General features: G+C 40.6%; 1 protein-coding gene across 1 annotated transcript in view; it reads left to right on the forward strand.

Moving 5' to 3' along the window:
- Positions 1-19496, forward strand: part of DIP2C (DIP2 disco-interacting protein 2 homolog C (Drosophila)) — a gene marked incomplete at its 5' end in the record, with an annotated part of 80332 nt that overhangs the window by 32837 nt on the left and 27999 nt on the right. The window contains 3 exons of the mRNA XM_009870886.1: positions 1250-1380; positions 11164-11332; positions 12302-12472. Of these exons, the coding sequence (XP_009869188.1) occupies positions 1250-1380; positions 11164-11332; positions 12302-12472 (471 nt within the window). The remainder of the gene's footprint in view (positions 1-1249; positions 1381-11163; positions 11333-12301; positions 12473-19496) is intronic.

Below are 19496 nucleotides of genomic sequence, written 5' to 3' on the forward strand. Positions count from 1 at the left end.
GTGGCTTCTGAGAAGTTGATAAACATTTGTCATCACTTTGGAAGTAGTAGATTCTACTTACATGTACTCTTAACTTTTCACTAGCTTGCACCTAGTATGGTGTAAAAATTCACAATAACACCAGTTCTAGACCTATAGAGCTCAGTTCTGTGTGAAAAAGTGGTCTTGATTTAGCTAGAGCAGAATTAATTTCTGCAAACTGCAGGCGATCACCGTGTGGACACCTGTTCTGAGCTGATCCTTTTGCATCACTTGGACCATGTCCAGCCTCAATTACGGCTCATTGGCAATGGAGAAAAGGTCACTTCGGGAGCTTTATTCCCCTGTTTACTTTAAGATCAAATAAATTTTACCTTCCAAGTGCCTGTTCCTCTCCATTGACTCCCAGAGTATATAAGGCAACTAGCTCAGTTTGTGGCAGAGATCAAAGGTTAGATGAATTAAATCCTTTCCAGGCTGTATTTCCAAAACAGGTAGCTTTCTTGTTATTAACAAAGAGGACAGAGATTAAAAGATGTAATTCTGTTCCCATTGTAGTCAGAACATCTAAGCCAGGATGGGTGAGTGTGAGAAACATCCTAACACTCAGAAAAAAAATTAGAATAATGTCCTTTTGATCAGGACTTTTGTTTCTACTTCCTGCTTGTTTTATCTCTGAGTGCTTTCTTACCAAGATTTTAACAGGCAATTTCTCAACTGGAAGCTGGATAACATAAAGACACTTTACAGAAACTTTATGATGTTTATTAGGGATCTTTATCACTGAGTGATTAGGTCCTTAGTGCCATTTGCGTGCAAAATCCTCTTTGATTTGAAAAGTGCATTGGCCTTTCTTATTTATTGTATTAAGAAATATGTACTTAGAAATGTGTTACTAATCAACAAAATACTTCATTCATATCCTGCAGTCGTTCATTCCTTTGTTCTTCCAGGAAGTTTAGCTTGTTATCATTAGCTCTGCATACAGCTTGGAGCACATCTTTAAACCACTCGTAGCTTTTTCCCTAAATCACTTCAAACGTATCATTCATTCTGTCTCCCCTCCCTTTTCACGGTTATTTGGATGCCCTCTGGAAGGAAAATTATGTTTTCTTAGATATAAATTACACGTGTGTTTACACTGAGCACAGAGTCAATATTTATTTGTTTTCTTTATCCTGTAACTGATGTAAGCACTTGGCACAGTTTGGGAGTGAGCTTTTCAAATGACATAGTCGATCATTTTAATTACTTTGCTGTTGTCTTTCAGATGTCTCATGCAGCCACTAGTGCCTTTTGTCGTTCTATTAAGCTGCAGTGTGAGCTTTATCCCTCCAGAGAAGTCGCGATCTGCTTGGACCCCTACTGTGGACTTGGGTTTGTCCTCTGGTGCCTCTGCAGGTGAGATTTCTCCTCAGCCTTTTGAAATACTGTTTCTGTTGTCCTGTACCACAACAAACTGGGTGATGTGAGGGATTAAAGGATGGGACGATACGTCTAGCACTGATACAGGCAACTGGAATTGCTGGAAGCTCTATGGAGAGTGCCGCACGGACATGCTTTGTTTGAGCTGGGCCATGGCTGTGGGTGTTTAAACTTACAATTGCAAAGCATCAACACGGCCGCTTATTGACCTTGTGCTGTTTCACTGCTGTCTCTGCAAAGTCTGGCTGGTTTTTTTTGATGAAAACAGTGTTCTACCAGTATTACCTTAAAGAAGTGGTTTCCTGGTGTCCTCTTCATTCTCTAATCTGAAAGAATGAATAGATACTGAGGACTTCCTCGTTTGTGGGACTTAGGAATGTGGCTTTTGCAGAGGCATGGAAGTGTGTTTTCATGCAGAACGATACTTCTATGGCAGTAGCAAAGCTATCAGAAAATACACGTTTCTAGTGAAATGTGAATCAGCTACTTTGTTACTAACAAGTTTAGAAATCTAACAATTCTGTCAATCTCTGTACTCCAGGGAAGTTGTAGTTCAGTGCTGAAAGCAGTTCCATCGATTTTTTCCTTTTTTATTTTTTTTCCAAAGATAGCTGGGTTGATGCAGAGGCAAAGGGGAAGAAATATGGGAGTGTTGATGGAGCACATTTTTATGAAGGCATCTTAGACTCACCCTAGTCCAACATCTTTGCTACCTCCCTAGAACATTCATTGGTGATAGAAGTACTATCATTTTTAGGTACTATAATGAAGATAACCCGGGGCAATAGAAATACTCTGGATAAACTTTTTACCAATTTACTACACACCTGAAAGAAGCGTTAATTGATAAGAACTGCAACAATTGATTTTCAGCAAGTATTTCTTATTTAAAAGTAGGCTATTGGCCTGCGTTACTGCCCTTGAAAAATATCTGTTATTAAAGATTAAATGGAGCAAACAGTAGCAGTATTATCTTCTTGATATTCTTGATCAGTCTTTCTTGACTTAAACTATACTTGCCCTGATATTATTTCAGATTTTATATAAGGATTAGATATTTCTTTCGTTTGAAAACTAATTTTATTTTAAACTCTTATTTCCCCAACACAAAAAGAAATACTGAGGCTGCAAAAAAAATCAGAAAACCTTTCAGAAGTTCTGAGATTGTGATTGAATCACTCTGTTTATGTTAAAAATTTAAAATGTTGATTTTTTTTTAAAGTCAGTTGACTATTTCTTATGTAGACTTAGGTGTTTCAGCACGCTGTGATGTCGGCACTGTTAGACCTTTGTTCTGCTGCCAAATCCTCCATGGTGTGCTGTGTGACACCAGGAAAGGACTGTAGAGCACCACAGGAGAATTCAGCTAAGGAGTGTCTTATTGTAGGGGCTGATGTTGGGACATAGAGCATCCAAGAATAACTTCTCTGCAACATCATGATAGAGGCAAAAAATGCAGATAAAATGTTGAATTGTGACAAACCCAGGTAATTTGTGGTGCCCATGACTCTCCTGAATACAGAAACGTTTTATTCTTCCAGAACCATATTTGGAACAGATAAGCATTTGTTGCCCTTAGATCCTTCCTGGTATTGATAGTATTCAGCCTTTGGGAGAAGATTGTTTATGACTGGCAAGTGAATAAGGCAGCAAACCTTTGGAAGAAAGCATTCAAGGTCTGTGCTCCTCTGTAGCTTGTAGAAGGAATAGAAAATTATATACCATTTTCAAAGAAGAGTAAGGAAATGAGGGAGCTGAAGGGATCATGCCAGCAACACTCATCTTGGGTATCATGGTGTCGGTTTCTTTGCCACGGATCTCCTGTTCCTGTAAAACCGGAAAAATCGCAGACTGCTTGAATTGCAACTGTCATTTAGAGAAAGCTGACATCAGATACAGCTTCCTTAATTCCACTTACAGTCTTAATTTCCATTTCATTACTATTTTAGAAATCAGTATTTGATGTGATAGCAAAAAAATACGTCCTGATGGTTATTAGACTCTTCCTCTTCATAATGTAAAACTTTATAGCTTTGTGTTTTACTCTTTATAGTTCGGCACACTCAAATCCTCCTCAGCAGTTTACAGCTCAGATTTCTACCTCAGAGGATTCGACTGTAAAGTTATGACTGTCTGTCACCACTCCCATTAACTAAATTAATACTTCTGATGGCATATGGAAATGAAATTAGATCTTCATTTTTTGAGGAGTTTTGAGAGTTAAGTAGGAACTCTTTGTTTCAGAAGCCCAGCAGAAAGAGAAAGCAGCCTCCTTTGCTGGGCATGCTTAAGATGACAAGTACATTTTAATCCCTTTATTAACTAGACCAAAGGAGGCATTGACTTAGGAATGCAGGAGGACTAACCTTTAATCCCCGTTGTAGGTGCTTAGACGTTGTGCTGGCCTGCTCCACTGTGGTGCCCCAGAATGCCCCATTCTGTGAGGTCAGAGCTACTTAGGAAAACTGCTGGAGCATGGAGCCAGTCCTTTGGTAAGTTTGGAATATATTGCATAGTTTTGCAAAGTTTTTGGTTTTTTTAAATTTATTATATTATAGCCTAAAGGGTATAAAATAACAAAGAAAAGAAACCTTGCAAAGCAGAGCAATATATTCCAAAAAAAAAAAAAAAAAAGAGAGATTTACCATGTTCCTTCTAAACTGGCTGCATGCTCCAGCTCCAGCAGGGTTTCCTTGGAGCCTTTGTCATTGAAGAGCACGTCCTGGGTTTGGTGGCAGTCATCAGCCTCATGTGAGTTTACAAACGCCAAACTTCCTGATTTTAACAGGTTCTTACTAGTGACTCAGAAAAAGAATACATTACTTTCACATTTTTCTCTTTAATCGTCTCCTTTATCCATTCTGAGAGGATGATCCTAATATTCTGACTTGGGTTGTGTTACATTTTAAAATGTATTAGATTCTTTAAAAGAAAAGAATAATTAAGTGTTCTCCAATGTAAAACAAGAAATCAATACTCAGTCCCGTTGTTCAGAAATGCTTCCTGCAATTACGATGTCCCTATCTTAATGCTTCTCACTGTGGAGCAGCATGGAGCGTTCGACACTTCATTAGTGAGAATTTACTTAACTGATAGTCTCTGAGCAAGAGAATAAGAATTTTCTCTCTGTTTTAGTCTAGCTAAGCCAACTCATATTGCAGTTCTACTTTTACCACTAGAAGATAGTATTGTCCTTGCTGCTGTTGAAATTACATACATTAATAATTTTAAATAAATTTTATATATATTCTCAGAAACTGAGATTGTAATAGTGTAAGTCAGTAAGACTCAAACTGGTCCAGAGGAACTGAATTTTCTGGTCCACAGTGACCATGTAATAAAGACCAGGAATACCGTAAAATGGTGCTGGGAAGGCTTTCCAGGTAAAGTGCAGTGAAGTGGTTTTCTTCTGTCCTGCTCCTGCTGTGTCTGTTCCATAGCCACAAGCTGAAGCCCCCATTGGTGCTGCTGGGTAGCTTCTACAGCAAGAGACTGCAAGGTTTCTTGTTAACCACACAGGTGGAACTGTGCCAGAAGTAAGCGAGGAACTGCAGCATTAACATGAGAACTGCATTTGAGAAAACGTTAGTGTGCAAGGACTCATTAATTATTGTTAGTTTTTTTCAGGCTAACTTAAAGATATCTGGCAAGCATGAGCATTTCACCCAATTTCCAACTCATTTATAGCAAATTAAAGGCAGGACTGCATAAAGAAGCCTAAATGCTGCATCAGAAGAGGATAACTCTGACATGGGAAGGGAAGGATTTGAACATAGCCATCTCTCATGCATTTTGCAAAGTGCGTAACTGGGGCAGGAGGAATGTAAAGGTGGATCTCTCCACGCACTGCTCTGTGCCTGTTTCCAGCGGCAATTTATGGAAGAGGCTATTTGCATTTCTTCCACATTACAACAGTTCTGTTAAACTTGCCTCAAGTCTAGAAGGTTCAAGGGCAGCTGAAAGCCCTGAATGACCTTGATACATGAGTTCTGCCATGTGTTGACAGACTTAACTCCACTGGCTTTGTACACCTGCCCATACATGGTGGGCAGGAGAGGTGGTGCTGAGGCACCTGAGCAGTGCTTAGGTCTGAGCAATGGCTTATAAATACAAACTGTGCTGTAATGAACTGAGCTGGCTGAGTTTAGTCTCTGCCTGCCTTAGGAGTGCCAAGGCAAAGAGAAATGATACTGCTGTCTGCATCCTCCAGGTAACCTCAGGCTGTGTGTTCTCTGTGCAGGCAAGATGGCCATCTCTTTTTGTCTTCAATACAAAATAGAAACAAACTTCAAAAACTTCCTCACCTGCTTTAAATATTTAGACGAAGGGACTTTGTGTTGAAATGGCCTTAAGCACTCCCAAGTTCCAAGTGTATGATTCCCACTCGTGGTGCTGCTGGATGATGTGTTTGTGCTCAGGAGCAGTTGACAACAGCTTCACAATGAGAAATTACACATCAGTTCAGAAATGCCCGGGAGCAACCTGGAGCCATTTTAGAAAGCTTCCCTTGTGAAGCTCAAAGGTTGCTGAAGCACATCTCTGGAAAGGGAAGGTTGAAGCCATGAAGACATGGCAGTAACAAGAAGTTTGAATTAAGCTCTGGCTCTTGTTCTGGGCAGACAGCGCTGTGCAGGGCGTAGTGCAGTCACTGCAGGAACAAAATACTGGCATTTCAGTGTGAACCAAAGACTTCCAGGTGTCTGACTGGAGTACCAACCCCACAGTTTGAGTTAAAGCAAAGTGCTGGGTTATGGCTCCACTTTCACACCAGTTTCCAGTACTCTCAAGTGGAAGTTGTAAAAACTGGATGTATTTTCAGCACCAGAAACATATTGACTTTTACGGGTGAGATATTCCCCTTTCTGTGTGCCCTACGCAATGATCCCTTTTGCTGCACATTAGTTAAACTTGTGTGTGAAATATCTCTGTCTCTCCAGCACTGGTTGCTTATCTGCTTGCCATGTGCAGTCATGCTGATCATGCACTGTGTACCAGCTGGGCATCTTTGGACTCTGTAGGTGGTGCTTTACTTGTTCTTCAAAAGCCCCTTTGTGTGCACATACAGGGTCTTGCAGGAGAACTGAAGATTTAATTTTGGCCCATGTTTTATGAAGCCTAGGTCAAACACATGCCCAAACACATTCCTCTGTGGCCTGTACCATCTTTGCCACAAGCTCTTGTCCAGATGATTGCAAAGGATTTTACTCAGTCCCAGTCAGGGTCCCTCAGCATGCAGGCTCTTTTCACAGACCTAGCATCATGGGCATGGCAATTCAATTATTTTGGGCTCTACCATACCCATCCCTCACCATTAAATGCCAGTTATCATCTGTAGAAGTGCAGAAACTAAATGCGTGTACTTACGAGACTCAGGACTACCTACCTGCCTCCTGCAGTTAAGTGGGAAACCACTCATATCACCTGAGAAGGACACCAGAAGGAAGGGCAGAGGTGTATCAATAGCCTGCCAGAATGCAATTGCGAATTGCAGTTGCCATTTGTCAGCATTTATTGCCCTGCTTAAATTTCTGGAACTATGATAAAACCTCAGACTTTACTGTTAATCTGCCTCAGCCCAACATGGGGTAAATCTTTGGCTCGGTGGAACAGTGAAGTGCCAAAATGTCCTTCCAGGCATCTCCATATGCTGCCAGAAGAGCCTGCCAGGCAGTGAAACTGGTGTTGTGATCAGATGGTGCCGTCATACCAAAATACATCCTGGTGCGTTTAGCTGGAGTATTCCTGTCCTTGGGCAGCCCTTGCTTAGTGCAGGCAGACAAGGCTCTTCACTTACCGTCAGAATCCAAGGCTTTGTCCACACCATGAATGCTTTTTTCCCCCCAGATTGCTTTGCAGTCCCCTGAAAGAAGACTATTCTTTTCTAAAAGGTGATCTCCCACCTCAGCTACCACTTCATTTCACTCTACATCTGCATCCCAAAAGTCATTGTTACAAGGTGATGCAGGGGTGCTGTGTAGTCTTTTTTTCTTCTTCTTTGCCTACTCCTTTTGCATTTTCTAAAAATGGTGTGGAGACTGATAAACAGATGTCCAGGTCTCCCAGATAATCTCCGCAGTTCCGCACCATGTCTACTCCCATTCCAACTTCTGTCAGGAGACAGTTACTTTTGTGGTGACAGATTTCTACAGCAGTAGAAGAAACGATCTTGCTTCAGTTCCTTCCCAGTATTTATATAACTAATTTCTTGCACCTAGTCCAATATATCATATATCATTGCAAATTCAGAATTTAGCTTCTACAAATTATACTTAAACTCCCATTTTTTTTTCCTAGTATCCCATCTGATCACCCTGATGCCACAGTGTTCATGATTTTCTTGTTTCCAGTATGAGAACAGCAAAACCATCTCTTCATGACCATCATGTTTCAAGGGGAGATGGAATTGGGTATTGGTTCAGGGCCTCAGTTTCGGGGTTAACTCTATCATATCAAGAATACACTGTATCTAGAGGTGCCTACCAAACATCTCTACATGAATGTGGCATTGACAGAACTTCCTACAGGTTTGGGATCATACCTTGCTTTATCCAGCATCTCCAAAGCAGCCTTCCACAACTGCATCCTGTTCAGACGTGTGGTCCTCTGCTTGATTGCTGGCATCCATACTAAGCAAACACCCTCTAAAATCTCAGGGATAGAGTAGTAGATGTTAGAGCATGTTCCAGGTGTATAAGGGAGTATCTTGCTTTTCTCAGCTTCTCTCAACCAAAGCATTGGTGACATAACAGCTTTTCAGGGGTTAACATGGAAGTATAACATCTGGCAATCTGCAACGGTGTGTGGCTACCAGGAACGTTTTGTTGTTTGGAGTGATTCACAAAAAACTGCAGAGTGTTTCTGAGATTGATTCAGGTAGGTGAGCCAAGCGATGACTGGCATCGTGGTGGCCAGGTGCTGCATAAACCACTTCAGCTGTGGAACTGGCACATTCACACCAGAAATGGGTCTTTGTAATTCTTCTCCTAGTTCCACCAACTGCTCTAGCAAATCAGATGATATGCATGTGTTATTAAACCGCAGCTTGACAGGCAAAGTCTGTGTTGATCATCAAGTTTCCAGGCATGGTATCATCTTCCTGTGGGTCTATGTACTGCAGACAAGAGCAGCACATGTCTGAGGTTCTGCACCACAGAAAGTTCCTTCCTGCTGCTCTGCAGTTTATTCGTTAACTCCTTAGTACTTCAGAGGGATTAGAACACACAGAAAAGGTACTGACAACATCTTTTCAATTATTTCCCTGTAATCAGAGTGATTTTTTTAGTCAAAGTCTGATCATAAGAGTGTTTGTTTCCCTCAGTCTGGAGAAAATGGGGTTGTTTTGCATCCAATTCCCTAAGCTTTGCTTCGTGGCGGTTGGCAGGAGGTTAAGAGCAAACACAAATACCTTGCTTACTTCTCCGCAATAAGTTGATCGAGAGAGGGACAGTTTACCCCAGGGAGAAAGATTTGTCTTTGGTGTAAATTTGTATTCCCAAATTCCAACATTTTGGACTATTTCCTGGTAAAATGCACTTGGAATCAATTTTCTGTTCCACTGCATTTTCCTCGCTTAGTACTTTGTGGGGGCACTTTTCAGTACTGGATTAAAATTTGTTCTTTTGATTTTGTTTTAATTTTGGGATGTTCTGCCCAGTTGAGAAGTGGCACTTACAGGATCTTAATGAGATTCTGAGTAATATTTCTCCCACGTTTGACCTCCTGGCAGCTTTTGTATTATTGTGCAGATTCTTTTTATTTTCTCCTGGTATTAGTTGCATCAACTAGAGGAGTTCAGGGACAGGGTGAAAGATTTGTGCTGAATCTCTATTTTCATAGAGATTGGAGCCCATCCCAGGTTCTTACTGGAGTGGTTACAGCTTCCTATTTGTAAGAATTATGTATTTACTAGTGAGATCACACACCTTGATTGTCTGTAGGGTCCTAACTTTAAATTTGTGAAGAACTAAGATGTTTTTGGTCTTCTCAGCTTAATAGAATTGGCTAAGAAATAAAGAATGTAGTAATATTTATAGTAAAAACTGTTACTACTCCCTAGCTGGGTTTGATCTGTCACTCGAGCTCAGGGCATACTCCTTTCAGGCTTGAGTAACTTTGCCAACATGTCTTTTCACATGTTTATGAAGCACACGCTGGAGGTTCAGTCATACTTTATTCTGATTCCATAAAGCAACATAAAAGCATAATGCTTCATTGGGCCGTCCCATGCCATAGTCATTATGTCAGCCGTATCCAAGAACACATCATTTCATGGCAAGTTACTGGTCATGAGTCATCAAGAGCAGAGTAAATGTGGACAAGCAGTCAAAGATAAAATTTTTACTCTATGATAAATTAAATTATTTGAACTGTAGTTCATACATATTCCGTGACATCCTCTGGCTCACACTCCAGCAGAGACGTAAACTCATTTGAATTATTAACTGCCATTGTGGCTGGACTTGTGTACCTTTCATGCCTTTATCATACCAAGTAAAGGCATCCAGGTCACACAAACCTTGTTCTAAATGGCACAGCTTTTGAAAGCACTCTTATCTGGGTTTGGGGGATAGTGGGGACACTCAGCAAGGAGGGAAGCTGTGGGAGCAGCCGATCTTCAAGAATTGCAAAGGTGTATATATTCTTAATGTCACATGTTGCAGAGATGCTCGTATTCCTGAAAATAAAGTTCCATTTCGTTTCTTACCTCAGGCACTTGGATTTGAAAACATTAGCTTGACTTTACCAAGCTGGCGTTTCAAGTTTTCAAGTCACAAATGAATTTCTCTGGTGTGCGCCATAAATCTCTGGTGCTTTATCCTCCTTTCTCAGAACCTCTGTGATTTTGGGGTTTCATGCTATGATCATTACAATTTGAAGTATCTGTAAATCACAAATTAAGATGTGAGGAGACTGTAAAATTCGTGGTAAATCTGCCTGTCTGAGATGAGTGAGCAGCATAGGAGCCATGGGAAATAAAAATACCAAACCAGGAATATTTTTTCCCTTAGGGAGAATCTTGGATACCCGACAAATTAGCTCTGACATAATTGTTTCCTTCAGGGACTCTAACAAGTGTCTTTTCTCAATACTTATGCTTACTGGCTATCCAGTAAACAAGAGATCTGGGTTTTAAAAGTTTGTAAAACTTTCCAAGAAGAAATTTAGAATCATAGAATCATAGAATGGCCTAGGCTGGAAGGGACCTTAGAGATCATTTTAATCCAGCCTCCCTGCCGCCAGGGATGCCAGAAGGATTGCTAAATTTGGGCCAGATTTACTCCTCTGAAATGATTGCAAACCTCTTGCTTGCCTCAGTAAGAGAGAGGTTATCTCCATATTAAGCAATTAAATACTTTTACAATCAAGGTATCTTAAAATGGTAATTATTCAATCTTAATTATTTGCCAGCAGCATATAATTTTTGTTGATATTATAATACTGTTTAGTAGCACCATTAATAACTGAGTTACTTTGTGCTTTTCAGTTCAGTTCTAACAGCAAAGTCCATGGGCATTCTCAGTAAATTAGGATTTTAGGAATATGCTCTACCTGTGTTCCTCATGATTCTTCGTAGACTCTGAAGGTGTAACAAAAAACAGAGCTAAACTTCTTGTTAAACTACTGACCTGTAGAGCACTCTAAGACATTATATGGTTCATTCAGTGCTGGCATAAACTTTATATTCTAGTACCCCATATCTTGTAAACATCTGCAGACACAGGCGTGCAGCATCCGTTAATGAATCTTGTGTCTTTACAGCGTGTATTCAGGACACCAGTCTATTCTGATTCCTCCCTCAGAACTGGAGACCAATCCTGCCCTGTGGCTTCTTGCTGTGAGTCAGTACAAAGTGAGAGACACTTTTTGTTCCTATTCGGTCATGGAGCTTTGTACTAAGGGACTCGGTTCGCAAACAGAGTCACTGAAGGTGAGTAATTCTGCTGTCCTGCATAACCTCTGGTCTGCACGGTGGTGTCCGAGAGTCTGTCCTGCCACGAAGGACCATGCTAATTGTCTGCAGCGAGGAGAAAAATCACCAGAGGGCAAGGGCAGCTTCCGCAGAACCCTTATTACTCCTCACCAAAGGCTATATATGAATATCAGTCATTCTCTTTCAGATCACAAGGCTTTTAAACATCAAGGAAAGACTTATATTTACCTAAGCTTTCTGATCTGCTTTGCAGCCTGTGTTGATAGGCAAGTGTTGGAAAACAGAGATGTAAGCCTCCAGGAGGCCCAAGGAATATTGTATTGTATAGTGTGCTTTATGAATTCCCTGATTATGTGAAGCAGTAGTGTGGTTTGGACCCTTTTAGTTAAATAATCACATACTTAAAACTACTGTGTTGTTTTAACCAATTGTCCTCATTTGCCGGGGCGAGGAATGTGCATGTTCTTTTTTTTTTTTTTCCAAAAATTAAAATCCAGGTAGCCAGTTACATTTCGGAAATCATCTAGGATTTCCAGTATGCTCCTGAAATAAATTAGATCCTGGGATACTGGTATTTATGATGTCTCCAGCCCTTACCATCCTTCCTTAATAATTTCCTAATCAGCTTTTCCAAGGCTAGACGCTGCTTCCTGTTTGCTGTTTTTCGCTCACTTTCTGAATTAATATTGAGAAATGGCATTCACTTCCTCCAGAATTAGCATACCCATCTCTTCCTGCATGCTTACTTTGAGATGACAAGCAAGTACTTCTGCTTTTCTACGGCTATTAGACTGTCATCTGGCCATCCGGCCTCCAGGAAGGATGGAAATTATGCTTGCACTGTAGCCTTAATTCCGCTATCCCTCTTGAATCAGAATACCTACGTAATAGACTTAAGTACTACTAGCTCTGTTTCATTAAATCTGCGCATTTGTGGCCTTTGTTACATTTTTAACTTCTTTTTAGGCAAGGGGACTGGACCTTTCACGTGTACGGACATGTGTAGTAGTGGCTGAAGAACGACCTCGGATAGCTCTTACTCAGTCATTTTCAAAATTATTTAAAGACCTTGGTCTCCATCCACGGGCCGTCAGCACATCACTTGGCTGTAGAGTGAACCTGGCAATATGTTTGCAGGTAAGATTTTTCACTCCTTAAGCTGAAAGCTACTTTAAGAAAACGGTTTTCAGTAAGAAGCATTCATTATATTTCCCGTGGCTGCTTGATGTAGACATATTACCAAAATGCACGTGGTACTTAATGTTCTTGCATATACAGGTAATAAAGTTCTGTTACTTTGTCAACTATTCATTCCTCTCATGTTGCAATCATAACATTTGTTCTGCCCATCAGTACAGTAATTCAGAAAAGCACATGATAGTGACAGAATGGACTCCAAAAATAGTATTTAGTCATGTAATGTAAAATCCAGTTTCCCTGTGCTTACTTCAGTATGTTGCAAAATGGATTCCTTCTTTTCAGGAAGTAAGTCCAACCATTATTTAATTAACTAGATAAACATTTTCTGCATAGTTTATTGCTTACAGTGGAAAATCTTAAACCTATATCTCTTTCATTCTGTTTTGATCCACTAATCAGAAGACTGTACCGTTGGATAATGGGGGAGTTAACTTACATTCTCCCGGAATCTTTATTGAGTCATGATTTTAAGGTCAGATGGAGCATGTACCTATCTGGTCTGAATTTCTGAATAGTCTCTACATTTTCACCCAATGATAACGACACCAAACAAATAGTTTTAGGCTGATCTGCAGTACATTATTTCCTCTTTCAGGACTTTGTGATGAAAGTTGACTTACCTTTTTGTAAGGTGTTCATTTTTTAACTAATTTTTCCTTATTTCTAGTTTAAATTTATCTGGCATTAGATTCAGCCATTTTTTTAATTACATTTTTCTAATCTAGAATAAAGAATCTCATTTCTGTCATGACTAATACATATCATAGTCTTCAGTAAAGATTCTTAAGACATGCTTTCCTGATTTATGTCTCTTTTGTGACTCCTAATCTCTTTCTATCCTTCCAAATCTGGTATCAGAACTTCACATATTAGTCCTATAATAAGGCCATAAGTGTCCTACTCAGATGTAATATGATTTTTGACTTAATAATCATTTTAAACAACACAAGAATCATCTTCTGCATTGGCAGCTGCACTGGCCGTGAAGTTCCATATCCATTTGGTCACCTACCATGTCTATAACCTCTTCAAAGTCAGTCTCCCGGGTAGAACTTGTGCTCTGTATGGGGCATCCCACATTTCAAATCTAGCAGTTAGCCCTATTTACAGTAAATGATTTCTCATGCATGTAACATGCGTAATTGCTTAGGTGTGGAAGCCAGAATATATCATCTCAGTGGTGCTGCAAATAAGGCATTTACTGTTCTTTTCTTGACTGTCAATGTAAAGATTTTTTATTTTAACAAAAAAAAATGTGACAAATACAGGTTACAGGTTCAACACAGGTCAGTATGTCTGTGTGTTATGCCACTTTAGCCTCTTGCCCTGTTCCACGTCACTAAAGAATCCTGGCTTTCGTCACACCTTGGCTAAATGTGACCTTGTAGTGCAGCACATTACAAGCGTGTGAGTACGGGAGGTATGCCCCGTCTCCAGTTCTGCTTGCTTTCTCTCTGACTCTCAGCAGAGTGTCCCTTCAGCCCAGGGTGACTGTAATTATTATTATTATCAAACATATGACCAGGCAAAGCTGGGTAGGGATAGAAGTCATTCTGTGTGCCAGAGGTAGAGTTCTTTAGTTTGACCTTCTGTAATTGCTGCCAGAAATATCCTCCAGGAGTAAAAGTTTGAGAAAATCTGCTGTAGTCTCAGAAGCAGCACGTAAAGCCTTCAAAGCAATTTTTACCCTAATAAAACCTGATAAATACTCTTGAGAGAAAATGGAATGTCAGCAGCATCTTCTGACATATTTCTGTCATGGAATCGACATAAAAAGTACCGACTCAGGTTTTGAAATCTCTTCTGTTGAATGTTTCTTTGCAAAGATACAAGCTTCTTCATTTCATTCTCCATCTCTAGAGTCCTGTGTGATGACAAGGCAGAGAGGACAATTCCAACAACATCCCATCCAAGACAGCACAATTTGGGCAGCACCAGTTTAGGCCAGTTAGTTAGCAGTTGCAGGGTGGTGAGCTGTCCCAGTCAGCCACCCAACCAAGATTAAATACTTGTCTGAGAGGGGCACAGCAGGCAGCCAGGACACTACTTTCTCTCCAGTAGAAAGGGAAAACAGAGGAGAAAGGTGAGCTGGTTACTTGATAACAATAGTTTTCTAATTTGCTCCTGTACCTTTAGCCATTTTGAAGTGCCTATGGGATGTCTTCTACAGAGGATGGGAAGGAGGGAAGTGATGGCATACCTTCACATGGCTGCCTGCTCAGACTTTCCTGACAGATTAGGATGGGGTCCATCGTCTCTCCCCTGCAGCTCTGGTGGAGCTTCTGAAAAATAACTGGACTTAGAATCATAGTATCATTGAATAGTTTGGTTTGGAAGAGACCGTAAAGATCGTGTAGTTCCAGCTTCCCTGTCGTGGGCAGGGACACCTCCCACTAGACCAGGTTGATCAAAGCTCCATCCAGCCCAGTCTTGAACACTTCCAGGGAGGGCATCCACAGCTTCTCTGGGCAACCTGTTCCAGTGTCTCACCACACTCACAGTAAAGAATTTATTCCTAATACATAATCTAAATCTACCATCTATCAGTTCAAAACCATTACCCCTTGTCCTATCACTACATTCCTTGATAAAGAGTCCCTCCCCATCTTTCCTGTAGGCCCCCTTTAAGTACTGGAAGGGTCTTAAATGTCTTCTCGGAGTCTTCTCATCTCCAGACTGAACAACCCCAACTCTTTCAGCCTATTCTTATAGGGAAGGTTCTCCAGCCTCTTGATCATCTTTGTGATCCTCCGCTGGACCCTCATGAGCAGATCCATGTCGTTCTTGCTCTGGGGGCCTTAGAGCCGAGCACAGCACTGCAGGTGGGATCCCACCAGAGTGCTGTAAAGAGGGAAAATCACTTTGCTTGACCTGCTGGCCACGCTTCTCTTGATGCAGCCCAGGATATGATTGACTTTCTGGGCTGCACGTGCACATTGCTGAGTCTTACTCAGTTTTTCATCCACCAGCACCCCCAAGTCTTTCTGTGCTGGACTGCTCTTGATCCACTCATTGCCCAGCCTCTATTTGCGCTTGAGGTTGCTGTGACCAAGGTGCAGTTCTCTGGCTTCTGGTCCATGGAGGGACCAGACATGAAAGATGCTGTATATAACAAGGAAAAATTAGCTGCGGAAATTTACTTATCACTAATGAAAATCTCAGTTTCAGGCTTGCAATGATCTCTGGCCTGACTTTGGTGCCTCCTTCACTCATGAGATAAGTCACTTGTTTAGGACAAATAATAAAACCACGGAATGACACTAAGCAGCAGTAAGCCAGGTTCAGTGCTCAAGTTTGCCTCATTGGAGGTAATATTGTACTGGGTCTGCCTGGGATGGAGTTAACTTTTTCACAGCAGCCCATATGGATCTGTGTTTTGTATTTGTCTGTCTTTGTTGTATCTGTCTTCATCTTGACCTATGGGTTTTCTCACTTCTGCTCTCCTATGCTCTCCCCACATCCCACTGGGAGGGGAAGAAGAGAGCGGGTCGGTGGGTACTTGGCTGCTGTCAAACCACTACAAACGTGCTAGTAAACTGAATACACTCAGAGAAACTGGAAGTCCTAATCAGCGTGGAGTTAGGCTGGGGTTTTGCTTGACTATGTGTGTATCTGCCTTTTGATCATGTTAACTCCTTAGCTGAAATTTGCTTCTTAGATGATTCTTTACAGAAATACTTGAAAGAGTTATTGAATCAAACTGTAAAAGTGGATAACTCTCTGAAGGAATATTATTAATGATGCTGACTATGAATTTAAAAACAGCACAGAATGAGAGCCTTGAGTAAGGTGATTACAGGCCTGGCTGATCATATAGCTTAGCCTCCAGGCTTCACTGAGTTCTACCAAGATGTTGCATTTCAGTCCGTAGGACAAACTAAAAGCCATACACTTTCTAAAGAGAGGTGTGACTGGAATGAAGAAAAGCCATTTCAGAACAGGCTATATTTAGTAACGCTGCCCTTCCAAGTGGAATGGTTTTTGAAGCATGTAAGCCAAGGGTAGTTTGGCAAGTTTTAAAGGAACTTGAAAAATTACTAAAGATGTTACTTAAAAGCATCACCACAAAATATGTCATTTTGATAGAGAATATAAAGGTACAGGGTTGTGTCCTTTGAAGCATCTGGTAGTAACCACTGCCAAAGACAGGATACTAAATTAGACAGAATGCTCTTTCCAAACTTGGAGTTTATGGCTAGTGATATTCCAGAATAGCTTATGGGCTATTCTGTTTTCTGGGCTGAAGAACAGAATGAATTTTAGTCCTTGATCAACAATGTTCCTGAAATTGTCTCAAATATGTTCCAGAAATGGGTCATGATTTCTGGATTCTTCACACTGCATAGAAATACTTCTAAAAATATTTGAGTCAATAGCATCTGCCTTTGCGTATTTGCTTCCAAGTTGTGTCATCATCCATGAGATCAGTGTGTGGTTCCTGGAACACCATCTTCCACGGGGATAACTATGATGCAGCCTGTTCTATGGTCGTTCTAAAACACGTATCTATTAATCACCTTTCTAAACATGTCTCAGTATTTAGCTACTGACCCTACCAGTAAGAAGCCTATCCAGGCTTTCTTGATTATGGGCTGCCTCCAACACAGCTTGGATGTGATTTTTGCTACCTTCTTCACTTCATTTCCAATTTTTTGGACAAATGGAAGACTCAAGTGTTTCAAGGGGAAGGTATCCTGATTTTTCCAAAAAGCTTTTACAGTCGTTCCCCTCACCAAAAATAAAAGGAGGAGAGGGTATATGTACGTGTCTGTGTGTGTCTCTGTGTATGTACAAAAACTTGATAGTCAAATTTGACCTATTTTTAAAGATTATTTTTAAAAGGAAATCATTGTGATAATTCATTTGGTACAAAAGAGACTTAGTCTACCAAATTATCTTAATTTCAAGATTAAAATCACTGACACACTAATGCATTGTCATTCGTATTCATTTCCTCTCAAATTTAGAGCAAATGTACTACGTTTCTTTTGATGTAGTCATTTTGGACTAGATTTTTAGTGGTGTGCTTTTGAAAATGAATAATTCTCCCCATATTTAGTCACTTAAATACCATTACTATCTGACCTTTTCTGACTGCATAGTCACAGATAATAGTCCAGGGATTTCTGAGATGAAAAGATTGCATCCAGCATATTTTAATTTTCATTAACTAGCATCTTAGCATGAGAGAAAGAGAGCAAAATAGATAAGAAAAGTAGTGGTTTTTTCTTACAACAGCACAAGTGGTTCTCTAGGATCTTAGCTAATTTCCATTTAAACACTTGAAATAAATATTTTTATTTTATTCAACCTGCTACTCAATTTAATTTGAGGAAAAGCTTCCAGAAGTTGTTAGTTTTCTTTAGTCAACACTGAAAATGTACTAACAAATCTTCCCAAGCTAGGGCAGGACAGCAGGATTCACCTTACTTCTTTTGTGTCACCTCTAAGAGAGATGGCACAGTTAAGTGAGTTATCCAATATCTATCTGTCATCAGTAGAATCAAAGAAATACTTCAAGAGAGAGTTTCCTTCAGCCTATCTCAGGTGCACATCTTGGGATGGGATTCATCAGCATCAGGAGATACTTCCTACCTTATTCTGTCCACTTTCTTCTACAGAGGCTGAAGTTACATGAAACAAATCCTTCCCACGCTGTCTAGCAAAAAGAACTTCATTAGTAAATTTAGGGCTTAAAGTTGTTTCTTTTTACTTAGTGATACATCACACTTTTTGAGTATTTTCTGTATTAAAAGTAATAAGGATTAACTCTGCAAAGAGTGCAACAGTGGACCATGCATTTTATCAGAGGTATGATTCAGGCTTAGCAATGTAGTACAGCTCTGAGTGAGTTCCCTCAGATTCTGTGTTTTCCCACCTTTACTGTGAGTCATGCCATGGAGCTCTTTTCACAGCTCCAGCTGCTGTGCTTGCATACGTGAGGTTGTTAAGTGTACATCAAAAATTCCATATCTGAGCATCACCAGAGCACAAGTAGACTCAGAGTAAACATTGAGGACAGAGAGCGAAAAAAACCCAAAACAACAGTTATTTTTAAGTTCTTAGGACTTCTGGATTCCTACTTCCTGGTTTTTAACTCTGGGGAGGGAAGCTGGGGAGCACACAGCTTGGCCTTTGGCTTCAGTGGAAATTCGGTACAGGCAGAGTGCTGGCACATGGTCATCGCTACTGCTGACTGGCTGGGGGAGGCCTCCGTGCAGTTTTGACCTGCAATGTTTTCTCAGAGAATAAAAGCCTGGCATGTTACAGAGGCTTGCACAGACCAGGAATGGTTCACTGGCGGCAGCCTGCCTATGGGCAGGAGATTTATTTGGTCCAAGGCATGTGAATTACGATGTACCTCTTTTCAGACAGAAAATTATGTTTGGCCCACTATGCTTTGACACTACCTAGCATGTCCTTAGTAAGTATCAGATACAACAGGGGTCATGTTTTTTTCCTGTTACCAACATTACAGATGCTCTCTATCTCTGTCTCACAAAATAAATGCACGCAAGACAAATGGAGGCAGTCACTCTAGTCTTGGCTAAGACTCTGCTTCTTTTGAAACATTTCAGGGTATCTCAGCTGCAGCTGGTTGCAGAAGAAAGATGCTGAGATTTCAGATGATGTTTCTGAAGCCCTTCCTTAGTTAAAGTCCATATGTGGCTCTGGCACTCTCCAAGTCCTCTCTGGACCTGCATTATAGTCACAGGAAATGAATTCTGTAACTGATGGATTTCAGCAGCTCTGCTTTCTTGCAGTTATACTGCAGCATTCAACCTGGATTATTAGTAATATTTCTATTTTGGGGCAGCACTATAATAAGCAGATCCCTCCTATTATTTTAAATGCTTCATCTTCCCCCACATCCAAAATAAACTTGATTTAAGATGCTGCTGTGGCGGCTTCCTCTATTCTTTAACTTCGTTGGCATTCAGAAGTTTGATGAGATGGATGG

Source organism: Apaloderma vittatum, unplaced genomic scaffold (assembly GCF_000703405.1).
Source record: "Apaloderma vittatum isolate BGI_N311 unplaced genomic scaffold, ASM70340v1 scaffold11826, whole genome shotgun sequence".
Taxonomy (NCBI): Eukaryota; Metazoa; Chordata; class Aves; order Trogoniformes; family Trogonidae; genus Apaloderma; species Apaloderma vittatum.